We start from the raw sequence: 19094 nt of genomic DNA, 5'->3' as shown, positions 1-19094 counted from the left end.
GGAGGCTCCGTCTATATTTTTGTATACAGTCTATGGTCCACACACACACAGACACACTAAATTGACTCTAATGGATTTGTCTCATTACAGTTTTTGGTTTTTCTGTGTTCAGCCGATGATTTTCCGACATGTTTCTTACAATCTTCCTCCTCCGTGGAGTGAATTCTTCTCGTCTTGTTGCTTCAGGAAACATTTAGTTGCATATAAAGCTGGGATAAGAAGTGCACATGTAACACCGAGCCAGAAAGTGAAGCTTCTGAAGCTACCAAACAGGAAGCTGAAGACCAGGGAAGATGCTGAAACACACAAACCTGCACCCTGGTCTGGTGTGTTTGGCTGCTCAACGTTATTTTTAGCGCTGTGTAATTATGCTCACATCAACAGCTCTTAGAGAGAAATGGGTTCATTTCGACAGGTGTTCGTGTTAATATGAGTATGAGTGAGAACTGGCAGGAATGTAATTGGAGTTGGATTATAAGAAGGGCCCTTGTGGGTTCCTGAGGCCCCCCAGGTGATACGGTGCCCTCTAAACACAGAAGTCTTCCAGCTGGCTGATGAATCTGAGCGTGAAAGAGTGTCAGAGCCGCTAACCCTGACATCCATTTCCTTCCCTGCTCAGCTGTTTCTGTGGTACTGAAACTCACTGGATCAAGAGGAGTGTGTGTGTGGTCTTTTATCAGCTTCCATCTACAGTAGGAGCCTCTATTTAGGAAATTTCTGGATGTAAAATAGTACTGATTATACTCCATATGCAACTAAAGTAAGATACACTACTTCAAACTAACTCTCAGGATGACATTAATCAGCACACACTCGCACTTAGAAATGATGAAGATCCACCATTTGTTTTGTGTCACGGTGCAGTCGCAGCTGCACTAGTTGGTGGTTAATGATAATAAACATTGCTCTAAAAGATGCAGATGACCTGAAGTGTTTACATGAGTGAAGATTTCCCAGGAGACAGTGAAGCTGCAGTAAAACTGGAGCTTATGGAGGGATGTGTTATAGCCGATAAAAGAGACATTATTATAATAATCAATAAAATGACTAGACTGTGAACAGATATGACAGTGGTACATGGGGGTGGGGATAATTAATGTTAGGAGGATCAAATAGGCATATTGATGTGGGATTATTATAATGATGCGGTGTGGAGGATGGCACCCTGAGTTGTGATAGAAACATTGTTGCTTTGGATGGTATAGATTTGGTTGTAATCAGAAGAAATTTACTTTCACAGAATTAAAGAAAATGAAAAGATTAGAATTTTAGTTTGTTGAAAAGAAGGGGGCCCTGTGATGGACTGGCAACCTGTCCAGGGTGTACCCTGCCTTTCGCCCAAAGACTGCTGGGATAGGCAGCTTACAATGCGTTGGACAATGGAATAAGCACATTAAACAACTTGGAGCCATGCATTACCAGTAGGGTTTTAATGCAACCACAACCCAGTGGTATAAAGGTGATTTAACTTGCCAAACTACGTGTGCATGCATACGACAGTAATGCACTCCAACTGGCATTAGAATTCTCACTGACCATGCGCCTTCTAATCTGGGGCAACTCATGTATCAAAATAGATGTGCTATTAAAAGATTGTTGATATTGCTCCTTATAATAATGATAATGTGCCTTTTGGTCCAAACAATATAAATATGATATAATATAATAACAGGAAAGAAGAACCAAAGACTGCACACAAAACCTAAATCATGACCGTGTCGGAGAGCCGTTGAACATGAACCAGGTGGACGACTCCATTAGCATCTGAGATGTCAAAGCTCTGCACAAAATCTGAGTGTAGACTCCAAAATGATCTGAATTTTCATCCAAAGAAGTGTAAAGGCAGCTTCTACTACTTCTATTGAGCAGATTTATTACTGATGATATCCACTGTTAAAATCACAGCTGCATTCATCAGCTAATTACTAATCTTCTCTAAAATAGTACCGGCCTGAAGCAACTCCATAAATTATACTGTAAGTCTCATTAAAGCCACCATGAAAATTCTTGTAGTTCATTAGGACTATTTAAATTATATTTTGATTATTTCTGGTGAGACTTTTCTTCACTTTGCCTGCTTGTTATTGAGTCTGGGTTGTTGACTTTAAACCCCAACAAAGGTAAAGCTGACATATCCTCAGGGTTCGTCCATGTCTCCCTGCCATTTAAGGTCAGAGTTCCTCATGCATTTTGATGGCCATGCACTGCGTCCTTGACGTGTACCATAAGTAAATTATATTAGATCAGACTGAATGAAAAATTAATGATTTCTTCAGGCAAGTGAGTCATTGCTGTTGCGGAGGATTTGTGGCTGCAGTGTTTGCATTGGTTCAGTCGGGCCAACCCACATCATCTGATCAGATCACTTTCCCTGTTGAGCAATCAGGTGGTCATATTCAGCTTTGCTCCAGTCTGTCCTGCTGAGCCAGGACCCAGCTCAGGCCACAGCTTCAGAATCCAGCTTTCAGTCCATCCATCACATCACTCATTAACATTGCCTGGAGCTACAGTTCAGTCCCGGCTGAAGTTCCTTTCCTGATGATGGGTTCTCTTGCATGATCATTGCATCAAAGGCTCTGGAAACATATTGCCTTTGAGCAGTTATCTTCTTATATTGTTGCTTTCTATCCAAGTTTATGCAGCAAAGGTGTGTTTAAGCTGTGGTTGGTCTGCAGGGATGGGCAGCTCCGATCCATTCAGGACTGCAGTCCTGCAACGGTCAGGGACTTCCCTGCTGCAACACACCTGACACATTAAACTTAATTAACAGACTTGTGCAGACATCAAACTGCACAAATCTGCACAAAAAGAAATTACAAATGTCAAAAATTATTCTTTTTCAGAAATGCTTTTATTGCAGTCAGCCTAAAAGTTTACCTGAATTTAAAGTGCAACTAAACAAGCTGTTAAACAAGATTGTAAAAAGAGATGCAGGCGCTGCCACTGTAAACATTATAAGAAACAACATGTTTGTACTTAGTGCTTTTCCACTGTGAGATAGTTTTTAAGTTTTGATCATACATTTAGGAATAGGCTTCACTTCACTTGTGTAATTTTATTATAAAATAAGAAAACTGATTAATAAATAAATAAGTGCCTCATCGTGGAAGAAATATAGTGATTCCTTTTAGAGTATTTTGACATTAAATAACAAAAACAATTTCCCCCATTGGCAATGAGGTCATAAAAATGAATGTTTCTTTACACTTAACATGTGTTTCGAGAAAATTGACCTCTTTGAGACAAAATACTATTTTTAAAAAATCCCTGAATGTTATTAAAGTTATATTTCTAACATACATATATTATTACATTCTGTTTTTTAATTTACACATTTTTGGTAAGAAAGACGAGCCTGTCAGCTGCATCTGGCTTCAGACCCCTGTGGCATGTGCCCCTCCCACACTGAAAACCCTGCGTTTCCGTCACACCTAGAAACTTTGCAGAAACTTCATATCGCCATAAAAACCTGCGGCTATAAAAGTTTTTACGATCTCAAGAGGTGGTTTTCCAGACATTTGGATATAGAAATATATTGCAGGAGTGTAATGGAGACACTTTTTTTGCATTTACGTGTCCCCAGATGTGACATGGGGGTCGTGACCAGGTAATTCACGGTAAAGATGGCGCAGTGTGGAATAAACAACAGCAAATTTCAGAGTTTTAGAAAAGAAAATGAGGGAGAAAAGCTTCGAAAATCCGAAGCAAATTCTCCACAGCAAGTAGAAAAGCATAAAATAACGCTACGTGCCCACTTTGCATTAACCGCAATTACGAAACGTGATGCTAATGTGCTAAACGTTCAACGGAAACACCCGCAAATCACAACTGTTGTTTGTCAAAACGTACAAATATAGTTTTTATTTAGCAACAAAATGTAATGGAACCACAGAGGGGGCACTTCTTGTACGTTTCTAGCTGCCATTTTGTGTTTATTCTGTGGGAAACCAGCGGGAGTGCGCTGACATCACTATAAGGTACGGAAGCCCAAAAGGTGATGGTGGGGAGAAAAAAAATCCAGATTTTCATAAAAATAAATCATCATGAACAGCAAATTCGAATTAATCGATGAATCGCCCAGCCCTACCTTTTGAGTACTGGAGTTGCCCACCCGCTCGTGAGCTTTGAGTAAAATCCTGCCATATTTGGATCATACAGAAAATGTAAAAGATCTAGTTTGTTTCTGTAGATTAGGGCCATGCAGCTCGGACCCAGGAGGGCCGCAGCCCTGCAGGTTTACAGCTTATGCCTGCAACACATCTGACTCAACTGAACATGTCGTTGTGCTGAACTTCATTGGCTGTTGAGTCCAGTTCATTTAGGTCAGGCGTGTTGAAGCAGGGATACATTGAAAACCTGCGGGGGTGCGGCCCTCGTGGGACACGACTTGAATAGTCCTGGTGTAGATTATCAGTCGTCCAGGGGTAAACCTGAAAGCTTTAATAAAGGTGTCTGAACTTTGGGTTGTGGTTCTCGAACGCTGCAGAGTTTTCCCCAGACGAGGTGATGGAGGTGATTTCAGCTCTAATACATCATGAAAATAAGTTCATCAACCCAAATAATCCACATTTAATCAGCACTCGGTTCAGCTATAATCACATAAATAAGACAGCTGATGTTTTCTGTCATTTCTCCGAGCTGAAGAGACACCGACTCTGAAGTTGAACGTTTTTTTTTCTTCCACCGAGCACACAAGATTTAAAGCTGCAAAAATAGACATAGAGCCACATTTGTCATCATCGGTCCATCTCCGTGGTAACCCTGATCCACCTGAAGGGGGACTCCTGAGTAAGTGAGAGCCTGCAAACGTCAGTGAAGTTGCTGTGAGGATGCAGGAGGCGCTGCTTGCAGCATCTTGTCACAGTCACCTGCATCCAGGAGCTTCTCAGTGTGTTATTATTAGTAAACAAGCAGCTGCTCCTGATGATCCTGTCATCCCCATGCAGACAGACCGTCATTTTTGTCTGCTTGGTGTAGCTTAACTCGAGATGATGTTTTATGAAAGCAGATTTTTCTCTCGGATGGTGAGGTGAGGTAATAAAATCCCACTCCTACACCGAGACTTACACTCTGCCAGGCATCTCTGCAGAGTTCACGGCCTTTCCAGGAGGATGGAGCCGCTGTTATGAGGCCACAGATCCTTTAAACCTCTGCAGCTCTTCTGAAGGTTTTACCAGCTGGATGGAAGAAGAAAATAAATGAAGAGGTGAAGACATGATCGAAAAGGGAGTCTGAAGAACTGACTTCATGACTTCTTTGTTTTCCCATGAGGGCCGTTTGCTGTAATCAAATGTTTGTGTCTGATTCTCGTCTCTGAGGCTGTGTTATGGAGTGTGTATTTCTGCTGGGAGTGTGAAAACGGCGGTGGTGTGAGGTTGCAGGAGGAGATTCATTACGTCACTATGGCAGCCAGCTTTAATTACAGCTAACTAAAGGCAGAGCAGAGGGAAGAGAGAGCAGCAATGAGTGTAATTAAAAAGTCTATTTGAAAGCAGGAGATTATTTGAGCTCCGAGCTTCGTGCTGCAGCTTTACAATACTCTAACTCACATCACTGACTTTATCCATGCAGATGCTGAATGTGGCAGTTTTTGTGCTATTGCTGCGTGAATGGAGGTCTGATTAAACGTAAAGTCACTTTAAATTTTCTCAGTGGGGTTAATCAGGGGGAAAGAGTGTGTTTTTGCACATCTTCTTATATCTCACATTTATATGAAGAGTCTCCTATGTAGCGTATTATCATTAACGTTAACCTGTGATCCAATGTTGGAGCGACAGTGGGTGTTTTAATTATTAATTGGATGTGTCCTTAGACAAGCGGACGATCTCGGGGCACCACCCAGCCCTAAATTTGTTATACGGTCAGGCAGGGAATACCGTAATATGACAATGATATTTGTCTAATAACAGATAACCATCAGTCTCAAAATACGCTTACTGTAAGTTCTCGTCAGGGGGACAAATCACTTTTCAAAGATCGATCATGCTACCACGACTTCTTAAAATATAACACACTTTATTAAAACCACACCGGTTAAAATCATCAGGCACAAATGAAATGAATGTAAACCAGAAATAGCATCAGCAAGCATCAAATACTGAATTAGCCAAGATGAGAGAGAGAGAGAGAGAGGGAGAGAGAGAGAGAGAGAGTATGGAAGCTCGAGCCGAGTCAACCACAAAAATGTAAAATAAAATTATTAAAGGTAAAGTTATGTAAGCAGCTTACATAACTTACACAACTAGAAAGGTTGGAAAGATGGCAAGTCTAATGAAGTTAACTAACTATGTCAGGGTAGACTATCAGGCGGATACCGGGGGAATGGATTTAAAAAGGGCAGCTTCTGCTTACTAAGACACCAGCTGGATCGGAGACAGTGGAATAATGGGTCGGCCTTACTTCAGCGCCTTGGTGGTCGAGAACCCGAACCTTGGGTCCCGTGGGCAAGGATTCAGTGGTCGTCCTGATACTTGTCCAAAGGGGACCTCCACAGAAGTCAGGAGCTCGCCTGGAACCGCCTGGTTCGACGTCTGAAGCTGGACCCAACTCCGATTAGAATCCACGGGTCACGGGTGCCGGCAAAGTCCTGGGATCAGCTGGAACAGTAACGTTCGGGTCGTCCGTGCGTTACTGGTCACAGTCTTTGTGGGCCGGGAGAGCAGCTTCGATGGTGTGTCAGAAGCAAAAGTTGTTCAGCCAGAATTGGATGAGTTTTCTGGTGTTAAGCAGTCGAGCGAGCTTAATAAAAACGAACACGGCGCCAGACGGACAAAAACACGACTAAAGCAAACATCAAACGAAAACGAAGAGAAAACAAAACAAAAGAAAAAGTAAGGCCAGAGAAGAACAAAACAAGACAAAAAAACAAGAGCAGGGGGGAAAAAAAGAAGAGGAAGAGTTCCGGGAAGGCCCGCAGTTAAATTTGCCGGTGCTCTGGGGCAAACTTTAGATTATCCAATCAGAGCGCAGGGGTCAGGACATGGGGTCTGAAAGTTTGGTCAAAATACTAAGTTCTTGGGGAATTAAACTTAAAATTTTTCCAACCTCAAAACATGTCTATAAAATCCATTTATAGATGAGAAGAAGTATGAATGATCCTTATAAACATGAACCTTAAAACAGTTTTGCTGCTGTCAAAAGTGGAAAAGGTTTGTTAACAGGTACAAGACATTTCAAATCATTTCCACACAAGTTCTTACTTTGAGTCAGAGTCGTTAATAACAACAGCATATAATGTTAATCACGGTGTATTTAATCGGCCGGAAATGCATATCTCAACCTGTTCAAGGGTGTCTGCTAGGTGGCGCCATTGCTCCATCCAAGGAATTACAGAAATTAACTAACTTGCTAACTTCTGTGGATTTCACATCTGAAAAACGGTTAAAGTCTTGGATTAATTTAGAAAGGAAGAAGACTCCATTTATCCAGGTGTGCTGAGGATACATCTAGTATTTTATACAGTTTAGAACTCAGAGCTTAAAGGTTCTGCTCTGGAATTTGGTCTTTGTGTGCTGTGGATACAAAGGGACCTCCTGGGATGATGGACAACAGGCTCTTACCAGGGTCCAACTTCAAAAGGGTGCCACAGTCTGTCTGTAGACATTTCCTACCAGGAACAACATAAAACCAGCAGGGTTCCTGGTTTAATGTGGAGGTCTGTCTACCCGGATTAAGATGGATCTGATTTTTAGGGCTTTCATTGAGCTCTGTTTTGGAGATGTGTGGATGGACCTCCTTTTGAAGTAGAAAGTCCTGAGTTCTTTATCTGAGTCATCAACTGCAGTTTTCCCAGCTGGGAGAAAAAAATGCATTAACAATCTGTCTGGATGGACAAACATGTTACAAACGGCAAATCCACAACTTTACAATGATAGAAAAATGATATACTGAAGGCGATCAAAGACATTCAATTTTATCATTTCACCTCTGGTCCACTCCAGACATGTCCCCCTATATAGGCTTGACCATAGACTATGTAACTGTGCTACATAGTGTTTAGAGACCATATGTTCCAGATAACCACGTTGCCAAAACAACAGGAGAAATCCTGATCTGTTTTAGCAGACTATGAAATGGATGAGCATAAACTATTCTGCACATCGAGCTAAATGGTGTTTAGAAATTAAATTATGTTCTTGAAAGGGTGTGCTTGCCTTGTTGTGGCATAATTGGTATTTTAGTTGAAAATGGTCTCAAAATGAGATGAGACAATTAATCGCATGGCAAAATTTGTTACCGTGACAGGTTTAGTCCCAACCTCCATGTGGTCCAGCCTATGGTTCTGCCAGCAAACAATAACAATTAAAAGCCTTCAGAAATTTCTACATTAACTGAGGAAATTCACACCGTACCATGAACCGTGAAAGCAACACAGCCAAAATGCCCTGAATGCACCGTCAGTCTCCATGTCTTAGTTTACTGTCTTGTAGTTTTACAGGTTTCTGTAAACTTACGTACAACATAAGACAGCTTGCTGTGGTTAAATCTACAGAACATACATGACCCTTAAGGCTGCATCCCGTGCTGTGAGTCACTGGAATTTGATTTTTACCATGTTAGCCCTGCATGTGTACATGCATCACATCACTAATCAAAACTGCCGTTCCGTATCGGCTCATCAACAGTTCCCATGACGTAAAATCAGCCTAAAAAACAAAACTCATCGATCACTTAAACCTTCTCAGCTGTGCTTTTCCACCTGCAATATGAAGGTTTTAAGACTTTCCATAAGTTTAAACGGATCGATCCCATCCCGGCTGGATGAAGCTTGAATGGAATTTTAATGAGACGGTCTAATCGGGTCTAATATCTGAGTCCACACCAGCAGGACTGGAGGTTTTTTTTTTTTTAATCATTATCGTTTCATCACTGCCCCAGGTGTCAGCGCAGCCTTTGAAGACTCATATCTTCTTTAACATACGTTCGACCACACACACACACACACACACATACACACTCCTGACAATAAAGCTAACACATTGTCAGTGCTGACATTTCCCTTTTTTGTTTGTCTTGCCTAATTAGCGGTCCCATACCCTCGCCTGGCGGGGTCAGCCAATCAGCAGAGCCCGCTCATTAGCCAGGGTTTATTTCAGGCTCTTTATCAAATGAAGAGTGAGTGTGACAGTTTGGTTTAACTTCAGCAGTACGCCTCATATGGCTGGATTCAGCTTGGCTATCTGCATGCTGATGGGAAGCGAATGGAAATGCCATCCTGTTCTTTCGTTTCATGTTTTCTGTTTTTTTTCTCTTTTTTTTTTTCACCCACAGTTCTGGATGTCTGCCCTGGCCACCACCATCCCAGTGCCCTGTGGAGCCTTCATGCCTGTGTTTGTCATTGGTAATAACTAAAACGGAATATTTGTGTCTATAAGAGCAACGAGAGCAGAGATGAGGTTGAAATGTGACGTTTAGGAAAAGGTCTGCAAAGAATGGAGGAAACTATCTTTATAGGCTGTATAGACTAGACCAACCTTAAGGCAGATGGTCTCCAGCAGCAGAAGACCACACCAGGTTCCCTCCTGTCAGTAAGAACAGGAAACTGAGGCTACAATTCACACAGACTCACCAGAACTGGACAATAGAAGATGGAGAAACGTTGCTGGTCTGATGAGTCTCCAGTTCAGCTCCACATTCACATGGTAGGATCAGAATCTGCTGCTGACCATGTCCATCCCTTTCTGAGCACAGTGTAGCATCTTCTGATGGAAATTTCCGGCAGGATGATGCACCATGTCACAAAGCTCACATCATCTCCACCATGACGATGAGTTCACTGTCCTCCAACGGCCTCCACAGTCACCAGATCTCAGTCCAGCAGAGCAGCTTTGGGATGTGGTGGAACGGGAGATTCTCATCATGATGTGCAGCAACTGTGTGATGCTTCATGTCAACATGGAGCGAAACCTCTGAGGAACGTTTCCAACACCTTGTTGGATCTATGATGTCAAGAATTAAGACAGTTCTGAAGGACAAAGGGGCCCAATCTGATACTTGATGCTTGAGGCTGATTTAAGCTAACACAGAATAAACTTGGCGGTTTGCTCTTGTTTCAATGTGTTGTCACGGCAACATGTACAAAACAGATGTGATAAACGACTATAAACATGCTTCTAGAAGCTAAGAAGAAAAATGAAGACACTGACCACAGAAAGTCCTTTCCAGTAAGCAAGTTCCAGTCGTAGCCTCCCATCTGCAGCACATTTAATATTTTTAAAGCCACTGACAGAAGAGTGGACAGTACATGGAGTTAAATGTAAAATAAAGATCTCAAAGACAAGTTTTGCCACAAAAACATGTCAACTTGCCAGAAGAATTCCCATCCCAGCTAAAAACACGAGCCAGAGCGCAAAAGCTGTTTTTATCCTTCATTTATGATGATGACGACGAGGGGGAAAAAACCGGTGCTACACCAGTAATCACAGAAACGTGGTCTAGTTGTACAAGTCAGTCAAAGTTCAGCAGCTTAAAACAGATTACTTCAATACACCTCCTGTCCTACTACCAGCTCATCTGTCCAAGTTTGTTTCTCAACCTTCTCCAAACATTTTACAGCAATAAGGGTCCTGTTACGTCCAGTAACAGGAAGTGGTGGACATGTAAGCCTTTAGCTGGAGCATCACAAACTATTTAAGAGACTAATCAGGTGATTAACAGCTTCAAAAATTACAGCTAAACGTACTGGTTGTGGGTGTGTTGTTTTGTAATCCAGGTGCAGCCTTTGGTCGTCTGGTTGGAGAAAGCATGGCCGCCTGGTTCCCTGATGGCATCAACACAGATGGAACCATCTACCCCATCGTACCAGGGGGATATGCAGTCGTGGGTATGTTCAATTCGCTGTATATAATTGGTTTCTTCACAAACTGATGTGATTGAAGGAAAGCACGAAGGTCTGCAGAAGGTTTTCCTTCCTGTTAGACTTCAGCTCAGCTCTGACATTTGTAGGGATTTGCTTTACTGGTTGGTGATTGGTGAATTCAGGAAACCGAAGCAAGTTCTTTAAACAGTGATAAATGAAAAAACTTTCCCTTCACCTGTTGACAGCTGTGTTAAATGTGCTGCTCGTTTCTGGTAGTTTCCTCTGGTCCCGCTGATGCTGCAGCTGATGACTCAGCCCTTTACAGGCGCTCTGATGAGCCTCTCTCATCTCTCAGCGCTCCGAGGACTAAATGTTAGGACGGGCAGGGCGAGCGTTGGCATTTATCTGAGGAGGAAAATCAAGACGCATGCGGCTTAATAAAGTTACCAAAGAACCCATTGAAAAGCCGCTCTCACTCTCTGCTGTTATTATGTCTGCACTGGTCTTCATCTGATGCTCTGAGTTTGGCTCGTCCATTTCCTCTCGCTGTGAAGGCTTACTTTTTATTTCACTCTCTTTTTAAAGACAAAAGTTTAAGTTAGAAAAGCGTAAGTGGGATCAGTAGAATAAGTGGATTTTGTCGATATAAAAGAGAACACTTGATGAATTTCTGCTCTGGATGGCTACTTTGGAGCAAAGGCGAGATTAACTGAACTATAAACCTGATGCTTTATGTCCCTTCCTTCTGGTTAGGGCTGCATGATATTAAAAAAAATGACTGATATTTTCTAACCCTGCGATATATAATGCAAGATGTTAATTTATAGGAATTATCAACAGATGACTTGCTCAAAGCTCTGCTGCACTCCTGCCATCTTGTTGACTTTAACCTGCACTCATCTTCCCTCTTTTTGTGAGTCTTCTAGTTATGCTTTTGTCTGTATTTAACAGTTATTCTTACCATCTTTTACGGCACCACTAGGGAAATGTTTTGTTCTATAATCTTCAAAGGTGATCTGTGTTTTACCATAAAGGTTTGTTTGTCGGGTTCCTCTGAAATTGATGAGAACATATTGAGTTTATTTAATTGCAGGAGCTGTGATGTGATTATTGCACAGTTGTATTTGCTTTGGCGATGCTCAAGCGATATATTGTGGAGCTCTACTTCTGATCTTTTTTGGGTTTTATCTTTATCTTCAACCTGGTCTCAGGAGAAAATGTGCCACAGACCATGGTGGGACCTGGAGGTCATGACATATCTTGAGCATGCTCTATTTGTTGGGCAGTTTTCAGCTGACATAGCTAGGGCTGACCATGCGTCGGTATGCTCACATCTAGCCAAATGACTCGAAGGCATTTAGCAAGATGGGTCTCTGACTCTGACATAGGGCTGGGCGATATGACCTTTTAGTAATATCCCGATATTTTTATGCCATGTCACGATATACGATATATATCTAGATATTTACCTTAGCCTTGAATTCATGCTTTGGTGCATACAATCACATCAGTAAGATGATTTTGTGTCTACATTAAAACATAATTGTTCATACTGCATTAAGATATGCTGATTTTAAACATTCATGCCAAAAGGATGAAATTGTAATGAAGCAAACTGATTAAAACCATATTTATTGAACAGTTAAAGCAGTGGCAGAAACATGTAATTAAAAAAAAAATAAAGTGCCTTTGCATGATGTAATAAATGCAATGTATGAAAATACGTGCTCCAGGAGGTGACTTTTCAAATGATGAAATAAATTTGTGGTATTACGACCTTTTGTGGCGACACTTTTGCGACATACACTATTCACAAAAAGTTAGGGATATTCAGTTTTTGGGTGAAATTTCACAACAAGCCTAAAATGCATTCAAACCTGTACAGGTGAACTTAATGTGATCTTCTCTAAGCTTTTAAATGCACATGTCCAACTGTTAAATGTTTCAATAAATTTTGCACAAGTTGCTGTTCTCTAACAAGGAGCTTAACGGCAAAAATCACGGCAGGTGTGTGATCCTTGAATTGACCAATAAATGTCCTGGTTCAATTAGAGCTGGTGTTTAAACATTGGAAACCGTTTCCATCAGCGTGGTCTGCGTGCTAGACGACCTGCACGGGTACCTGACCACACCACCAGGCACAGGCATCATCGTCTTGCATGGGCCAGGGAGCATTTACGCTGGACGAGGAACCAGTGGGCCTCAGTGCTGTTCTCTGATGAAAGTCGATTCACACTGAGCAGAAATGATGGCCGGCAACGATGTTGGAGACGTCAGGGAGAGCGCTATGCATCAGCCACTGTTGTCACCAGGCCAGCTTTTGGTGGTGGCGGTGTTACAGTGTGGGCAGGGGTGTCCACTTGGTACAGAACTGCCCTACACTTTGTGAATGGTACAGTGACAAGCCCATACTACCTGAATAACATCATTAATCCAGTGATTGTGCCCCTACATGAACAGCACAGGCCTAATTTCATCTTCATGGACGACAATGCTCCTGCTCATCGAGGCCGCATCATCAGGGAACGGCTGTTAGAGACTAGTGTACCTCAAATGGAATGGCCTGCACTCTCTCCAGACCTGAATCCCATTGAAAACCTGTGGAATCAGCTGAGCCGTCGTGTAGAGGCTCGAGACCCTGCACCCCAGAACCTCAATGACCTGAAGGTTGCCCTTCAAGAAGAGTGGGATGCCATGCCTCAGCAGGCAATAAGTTGCCTTGTGAACAGCATGAGACGTCGTTGTCAAGCTGTAATTGATGCTCAAGGGCACATGACGAGATATTGAGACGTTCACATTTTTTGTTGTGGTGTAACTACCATTGTTGTTACCTTTTGTGTTGAATGAATTTTTTGAGATGAGGAAATCAGTAGTGCATCCTTCTACTTAAATGTCTTACTTTTATGATATTATATCACTGTAGCATGAACATATTGCATTTTCCATAAATTTCACCTGAAAGCCAAATATCCCTAACTTTTTGTGAGTAGTGTACTCTGCATACGACAGTTGTTTGGTCAACATCCTCTCTCCGGTATCCAAACCACCGCCAGATGATGGATCCTGTACTATTTTTCTTCGTAACAAATTCTTCCTCCTCCTTTTTTTGTAACTCGCGCTGCGACTGCTACCGGAGTTCTCTGCTATAAAAGCTGCTACACACTGCCTCTCATGACATAGCACGTAGCTCACGTTATGTACGTAACTAGGTGCGCTTGCTTTAACTCTCTATGCAAAGCGGTGCAGAGAGTCGAGGAGGAGGGAGAAAACCCCGCCCACAGCTAAAAAACACCTACGTGACAACAGGATACTCGAATATGACTAATATAGACATTTTCTATATCGCACGGAGGACTAGCCACGATGTCTCAACTATATTCGATATATCACCCAGCCCTACTCTGACAGCACTTCTTCCACATTATTTCACAGTGAAGCCTGCCAAGCACCGGCCTTATCCGTCTCTTCCTTGATGTGATTACAGTCAAATCAACAGTGTGGAACATTTACCATAAACATCATCATGTATTGAGATGTCATCGCACACAAACACAGCTGTTTTTTCATGTCAGCATCAGTAGAGCTCTGCAGCATGTTAGCGGTTCATATTTCGTACACTGATGTTAAAATGCTGTAGTTTTACAAAAAGAAAATAAATGAATGTCTGTTGGATTATGTCTGTTTTAACTATGCTTCCTGGTAATAAATCTTATACGGCTGGAAAGTCTGTTTATTTTCCTTTTTAGTGGAGCCACATTTTCAAAGAAAATCAATTTGTGGGATGAGCAGCAGAGTTGAGCATGTGGAAACCTTCTCTTCCAGTGCCAGATGAGAATATTTTGTCCCCAAATGTCTGTTTTCTGTTTTTTGTTCCCTCTGAATTCATATGAAAATAATGTGGTAGTTTGGAAAATAGGTCAGAGCAGGGGTGGGAGCCATACCCTTACCTACGGTCACAAGCTTTGAGTAGTGAAGAAAGGACAAGACTGCTGAAATGAGTTTCATCCGCAGGGTGGCCGGGCTCTCCCTTAGAGATAGGGTGAGGAGCTCGGTCATCTGGGAGGAGCTCAGAGTAGAGCCGCTGTTCCCCCACATCAAGAGGAGCCAGATGAGGTGGTTCAGGCATCTGGTTCGGATGCCTCCTGGACGCCTACCTGGTGAGGTGTTCTTGGCACGTCCCTGCAGGAGGAGACCCTGGAGAAGACCGAGGGCACACTGGAGAGATTAAATTTCTTACCTCTCCTGGGAACATCTCAGGAGAGGTATGTTATAAATACGCCCTGTATGTTAAATTAGCACAATGACTTGTTTCTTCAGACTCCAATCATCCAATGAAAGGCACCAAACAAGAATCAATAGCAGAAACAGCTGTTTAACATCGACAGAGAAGATTTGACAAGTTTTGTATGGGATCAAGATGCATCCCCTCTGCTGCTCATCCCACAAATACATTTCCATTTCACATGTGAGTCCATTTTAAAAGGAAAAAAACAAGTTTTCAAAGAAAAAAATCCATTGTGACACCCGTTCTTCTGATTGAAGAGCTCTGAAAGTAGAGATATTTTAGTTATTGTTTCTTGTTTTATATTTTGACTGTCCGTCCCCCCCTCCGTCCCCCCCCCCCCCCACCTGTAGGTGCAGCAGCCTTGTCGGGCGCGGTCACCCACACAGTTTCCACTGCTGTCATCGTGTTTGAGCTGACCGGTCAGATCTCGCACATCCTGCCGGTGATGATAGCCGTGATCCTGGCCAATGCCGTGGCCCAGTCCCTGCAGCCATCCCTCTACGACTCCATCATCAGGATAAAGAAGCTGCCCTACCTTCCCGAGCTGGGCTGGGGTCACCATGAGTACGTACAGCTTCATGATTATCATATTGGAACATCAAATGTATGCAATTTTACAGCTGAAACTAAGGGGGCATTCACACCTGGGTAGTCTGTGGGATTCGCTGTGGTTGGGCAGATCAAACCGCATCGTATCACAACTGTGATGCGATACGATACACCTTTATTGTCAGTGTCTGAAATTGGTTGCATCATTCAGCTCAGTCTGCAGAGCATCTTTCCTCTTCGTTGTCCCCCATGAACTGAAAATGTCCTTTGTTGTTTGGAACGTGACTCTGAAAAGGGAAATTCCTCTGCGTGACCTCTACCTTGAAGTGAAGCAGGGGAAGAGCTTGATGTCAGATGAAACATCAGCTTCACATCAACATGTTAAACGTTATTTCAGCAAAACTGCGCAGCTCTTTTTTTTATTTCCTTTCACATCTTTGATGATGATGAAAAGGTTTTTGTTTTTGTGGGGGGGTTTTTTTTTTTTTTGCTTTTTTTTTACGTTTAGAAGGTGAATGAAGTTTGGGGACATTTGCTGGAAGTTAGTTCATCCTCTGGTTTTACGAGTTGAATTAGTCCCGCATGTATGTGTCCTTCGCCTTTGTGCTAACAGGTGATTTCAAGCTGACTGAACTGTGTTCTGTAATGGTTTTAGATCATGCCTTTTAATTTAGCTGAAGTATTTGAACTCCAAATAGCACAGCCTATTAGACTGTCAGAGACAGATGAGGGTGAAGGTGCCTGGCTCACTGGTTACATGGCTCGTAATTACCTTCACACTCATTAATAATTCATACCATCACACAGTTCAGACTGGAGTTAGGTCCTCAGAGTTCCACCAACACAGAAAATCACTCTTCATTCAGCGGTTTGGAGCTGATTCTGATTATTGATGAGCGTATTAGGGTTCTGATGGATCACTGAGATTAATGAGGACGTATTTGTTTCATTCTCAGTCATATTCAGTTAGAATATTTCTGTGCCCCGCCTTGACTCTGCTAACATCTCAGCTGACTTATTTCCTGATCTGTACTTCCCTCACAAGTTTTTATGTATTTATTCTGCATTAATCGGATCCGGTCCGCTGCAGTGGAGGGGGTCCCAGGAGGTCTTATGAAGCAGATCTGCAGAGTTCTGCATTCATTTGTTCTCTCTGATGAAAAGAGTAAAGGTTTGGAGGATGCCCACCCCACCCCCACTGCAGCCTGCAGAGATTTTCTGCATCTTGAGTAATCTCTGTGACACACTGGTGCTTTACCTGGAAATAAAACTAAACCCTACAATGATGATGATCATAGTAAAAATCTTGAAGTTTATCACGAGAGGCAGGAGGCAGCATGTTTAATACAGCTGGGCTGTGTCCGAATGTCCACCCTATTCCCTACCCTATATAGTCCTCGGCCATTTTGTAGAGGTGTCCAAATGTCCAGAGAGAAAAAAAGAAGTGCATGCAAAATTACCCACAATGCCTCTTGAAAAGTAGTGAGGATCGATGGTCACTAGACGGGTCAATATAGACCACAATGCATTGCGGGCAGGAGCTCGAAGTGGGGTGCATACCTGGATTGTCCTGACTCTGACCATTGATAGGGGTGTCTATCATCAGCATCCTCTGATGGTTCCCAGAGATATTTTCCTGCTTTAAGCTCTACTAAACTTTGCCAGATCGCAATGAGCCAGCCTCTGCATTGGCGGCTAAAGTTTGTTCCATCCTCCACGAGAAGCAAGAACTGAGTTGTTGTTCTCGAGGCTGCAAGAATAACAAAAACCATCTTGTTCGTCAGGTCCATACATACTCCACGAGAAGCAGGTCTGCAGCGGGGAGGGGTCACTGTGGGGGGGGGGCAATGTCTGCTTCATGTGTAATGAACCCGGTTGTTGCCTCCGCCGAGGAGGTTTTTTATGTTTTTGCCGCCGTCTTTGTGATCAATCGGATTTTTATAAAAATTTCAAGAGTTGTTGCAAATGTAAAAGTGAAAAACTAAATTCTGGAGGTGATCCGGATCACCGTTTGGATCCAGGAATGTTTTAAAAGGATTCTTTAACTTTGTGCTTGGCGGAGGTTTCTGCTCTCCGAGTGCTTTTCTAGTTTCATATTTAACGAGCAACTTCGTCCGTGGCAGGGCGGGTCGTGCACGTGGCAGGGCGGGTCGTGCACGCGGCAGGGCGGCGTGGCATTTACATAATGCCACATGTAAAAATGTTCGTACTTTCTCACCACCTCGATCAGCTGTTTTATCAAAACAATCTGTTTTACCAGCAACAGCAAACACATGGAAGCAGCAACTCCGCTTCATGCTTTCTCCGTGTTAACCACACCCACCTCAAATGTCCGACCAATCACACGATACTTCTCAGAGCCCCGCAAGAAAAAAGTTCTGCCAGCCCGATGTGTCGAGAACTGTCTTCAAACGCATCGACGAGAACAAAATGACGTCATTTTCTTCTCGGAGTCTCGAGAAACAAGAACACTCGTGGAGTATGTAACAACTCTGTTGCTTTCTCTTTGTTTTCCTCTCCTATAAAAATATCTTCTTAGTTGTTCTTTTTTTTTTTTTTGGCTGACTCAGCCCAGATGTGCTTCACATCATGAGCTTTAAGTAGCTTCCTCGGGTAAAGCCGAGGTTTATGTTGCATTGCTTTATGTGTATACTAGGGCAGTGAAGATATGCTTTAGTCCCGATTCAATTCGTATTTTTTTGGGGTGCCTATTTGATTTAAATTGTGATCCTCAAAATTCTTCAATATTGCAGATTTTTCCATATTAAAACAAACAAAAAAAAACTATAAAACTTTTTTTATTTATTTTTTTTTTTTGCTAGTCTTTTTTTCTTGATTTCACTGTGGAAAAAAGAACACAGTAGCCCGACCATGATTCCACTACAATAATGATAAATAAAAAATAATAAAAATGACAAAAATTTTATAATGGATTATTTTATTTATTTGAAAAAAAATTGATTTTTTTGAACAAAAAAATCCATTTTAAAATTGTGAAGCAAAAAATCCCGATTTTTGATTTTTCAATTCAGTTTTCCCACCCCGAGTGTATAAGTAGATTAAACTACCCTAAATCCAGTGTTTGGGATGTGACCTGGTGCTGTACAGCAAATAATATTCGTTACCTGAAGCTCCGGGTGGGAAAGGTGTTGGAAGTGTGTTTTTTTCTGCCTCAGGATGTTATTGGACGATATCGGCTCCAGGAACTTACATAATCAATATCAGTGTTGCTTCAAAATGAGTCAGGAAGTTACATTGTGCTGTTATAGATATCTAACTGCTTCGCTTCACTTTTTTAACTTCTATTTTTGCACAGCGGCTCATCAGATGTTCGTTTATTAGTTCCTTGGACTCTCATTCCTAAACGAACTGGGCTGCAACGCGCGTGTGTGTGTGTGTGTGTGTGTGTGTTTCTTTGTAAGGACGACGATTTTCTTCAGTGTTCCAGGTGAATTTACTCTG

The 19094-nt window shown here is 42.3% G+C and overlaps 1 protein-coding gene across 2 annotated transcripts in view; it reads left to right on the top strand.

The window, feature by feature from the left end:
* The window catches only part of LOC306760045 (chloride channel protein 2-like), a 170267-nt gene that overhangs the window by 108103 nt on the left and 43070 nt on the right, over positions 1 to 19094 (top strand). For both annotated transcript variants that reach the window (XM_079245811.1, XM_079245810.1), the window contains 3 exons: positions 9271 to 9340; positions 10712 to 10822; positions 15434 to 15647. In XM_079245811.1, coding sequence (XP_079101937.1) covers positions 9271 to 9340; positions 10712 to 10822; positions 15434 to 15647 — 395 coding nt within the window. The remainder of the gene's footprint in view (positions 1 to 9270; positions 9341 to 10711; positions 10823 to 15433; positions 15648 to 19094) is intronic.

The sequence above is a fragment of the Telmatherina bonti genome (assembly GCF_933228915.1).
Source record: "Telmatherina bonti genome assembly, chromosome: 9".
NCBI lineage: Eukaryota > Metazoa > Chordata > Actinopteri > Atheriniformes > Telmatherinidae > Telmatherina > Telmatherina bonti.
This window is presented reverse-complemented; position numbering and strand designations above follow the sequence as displayed.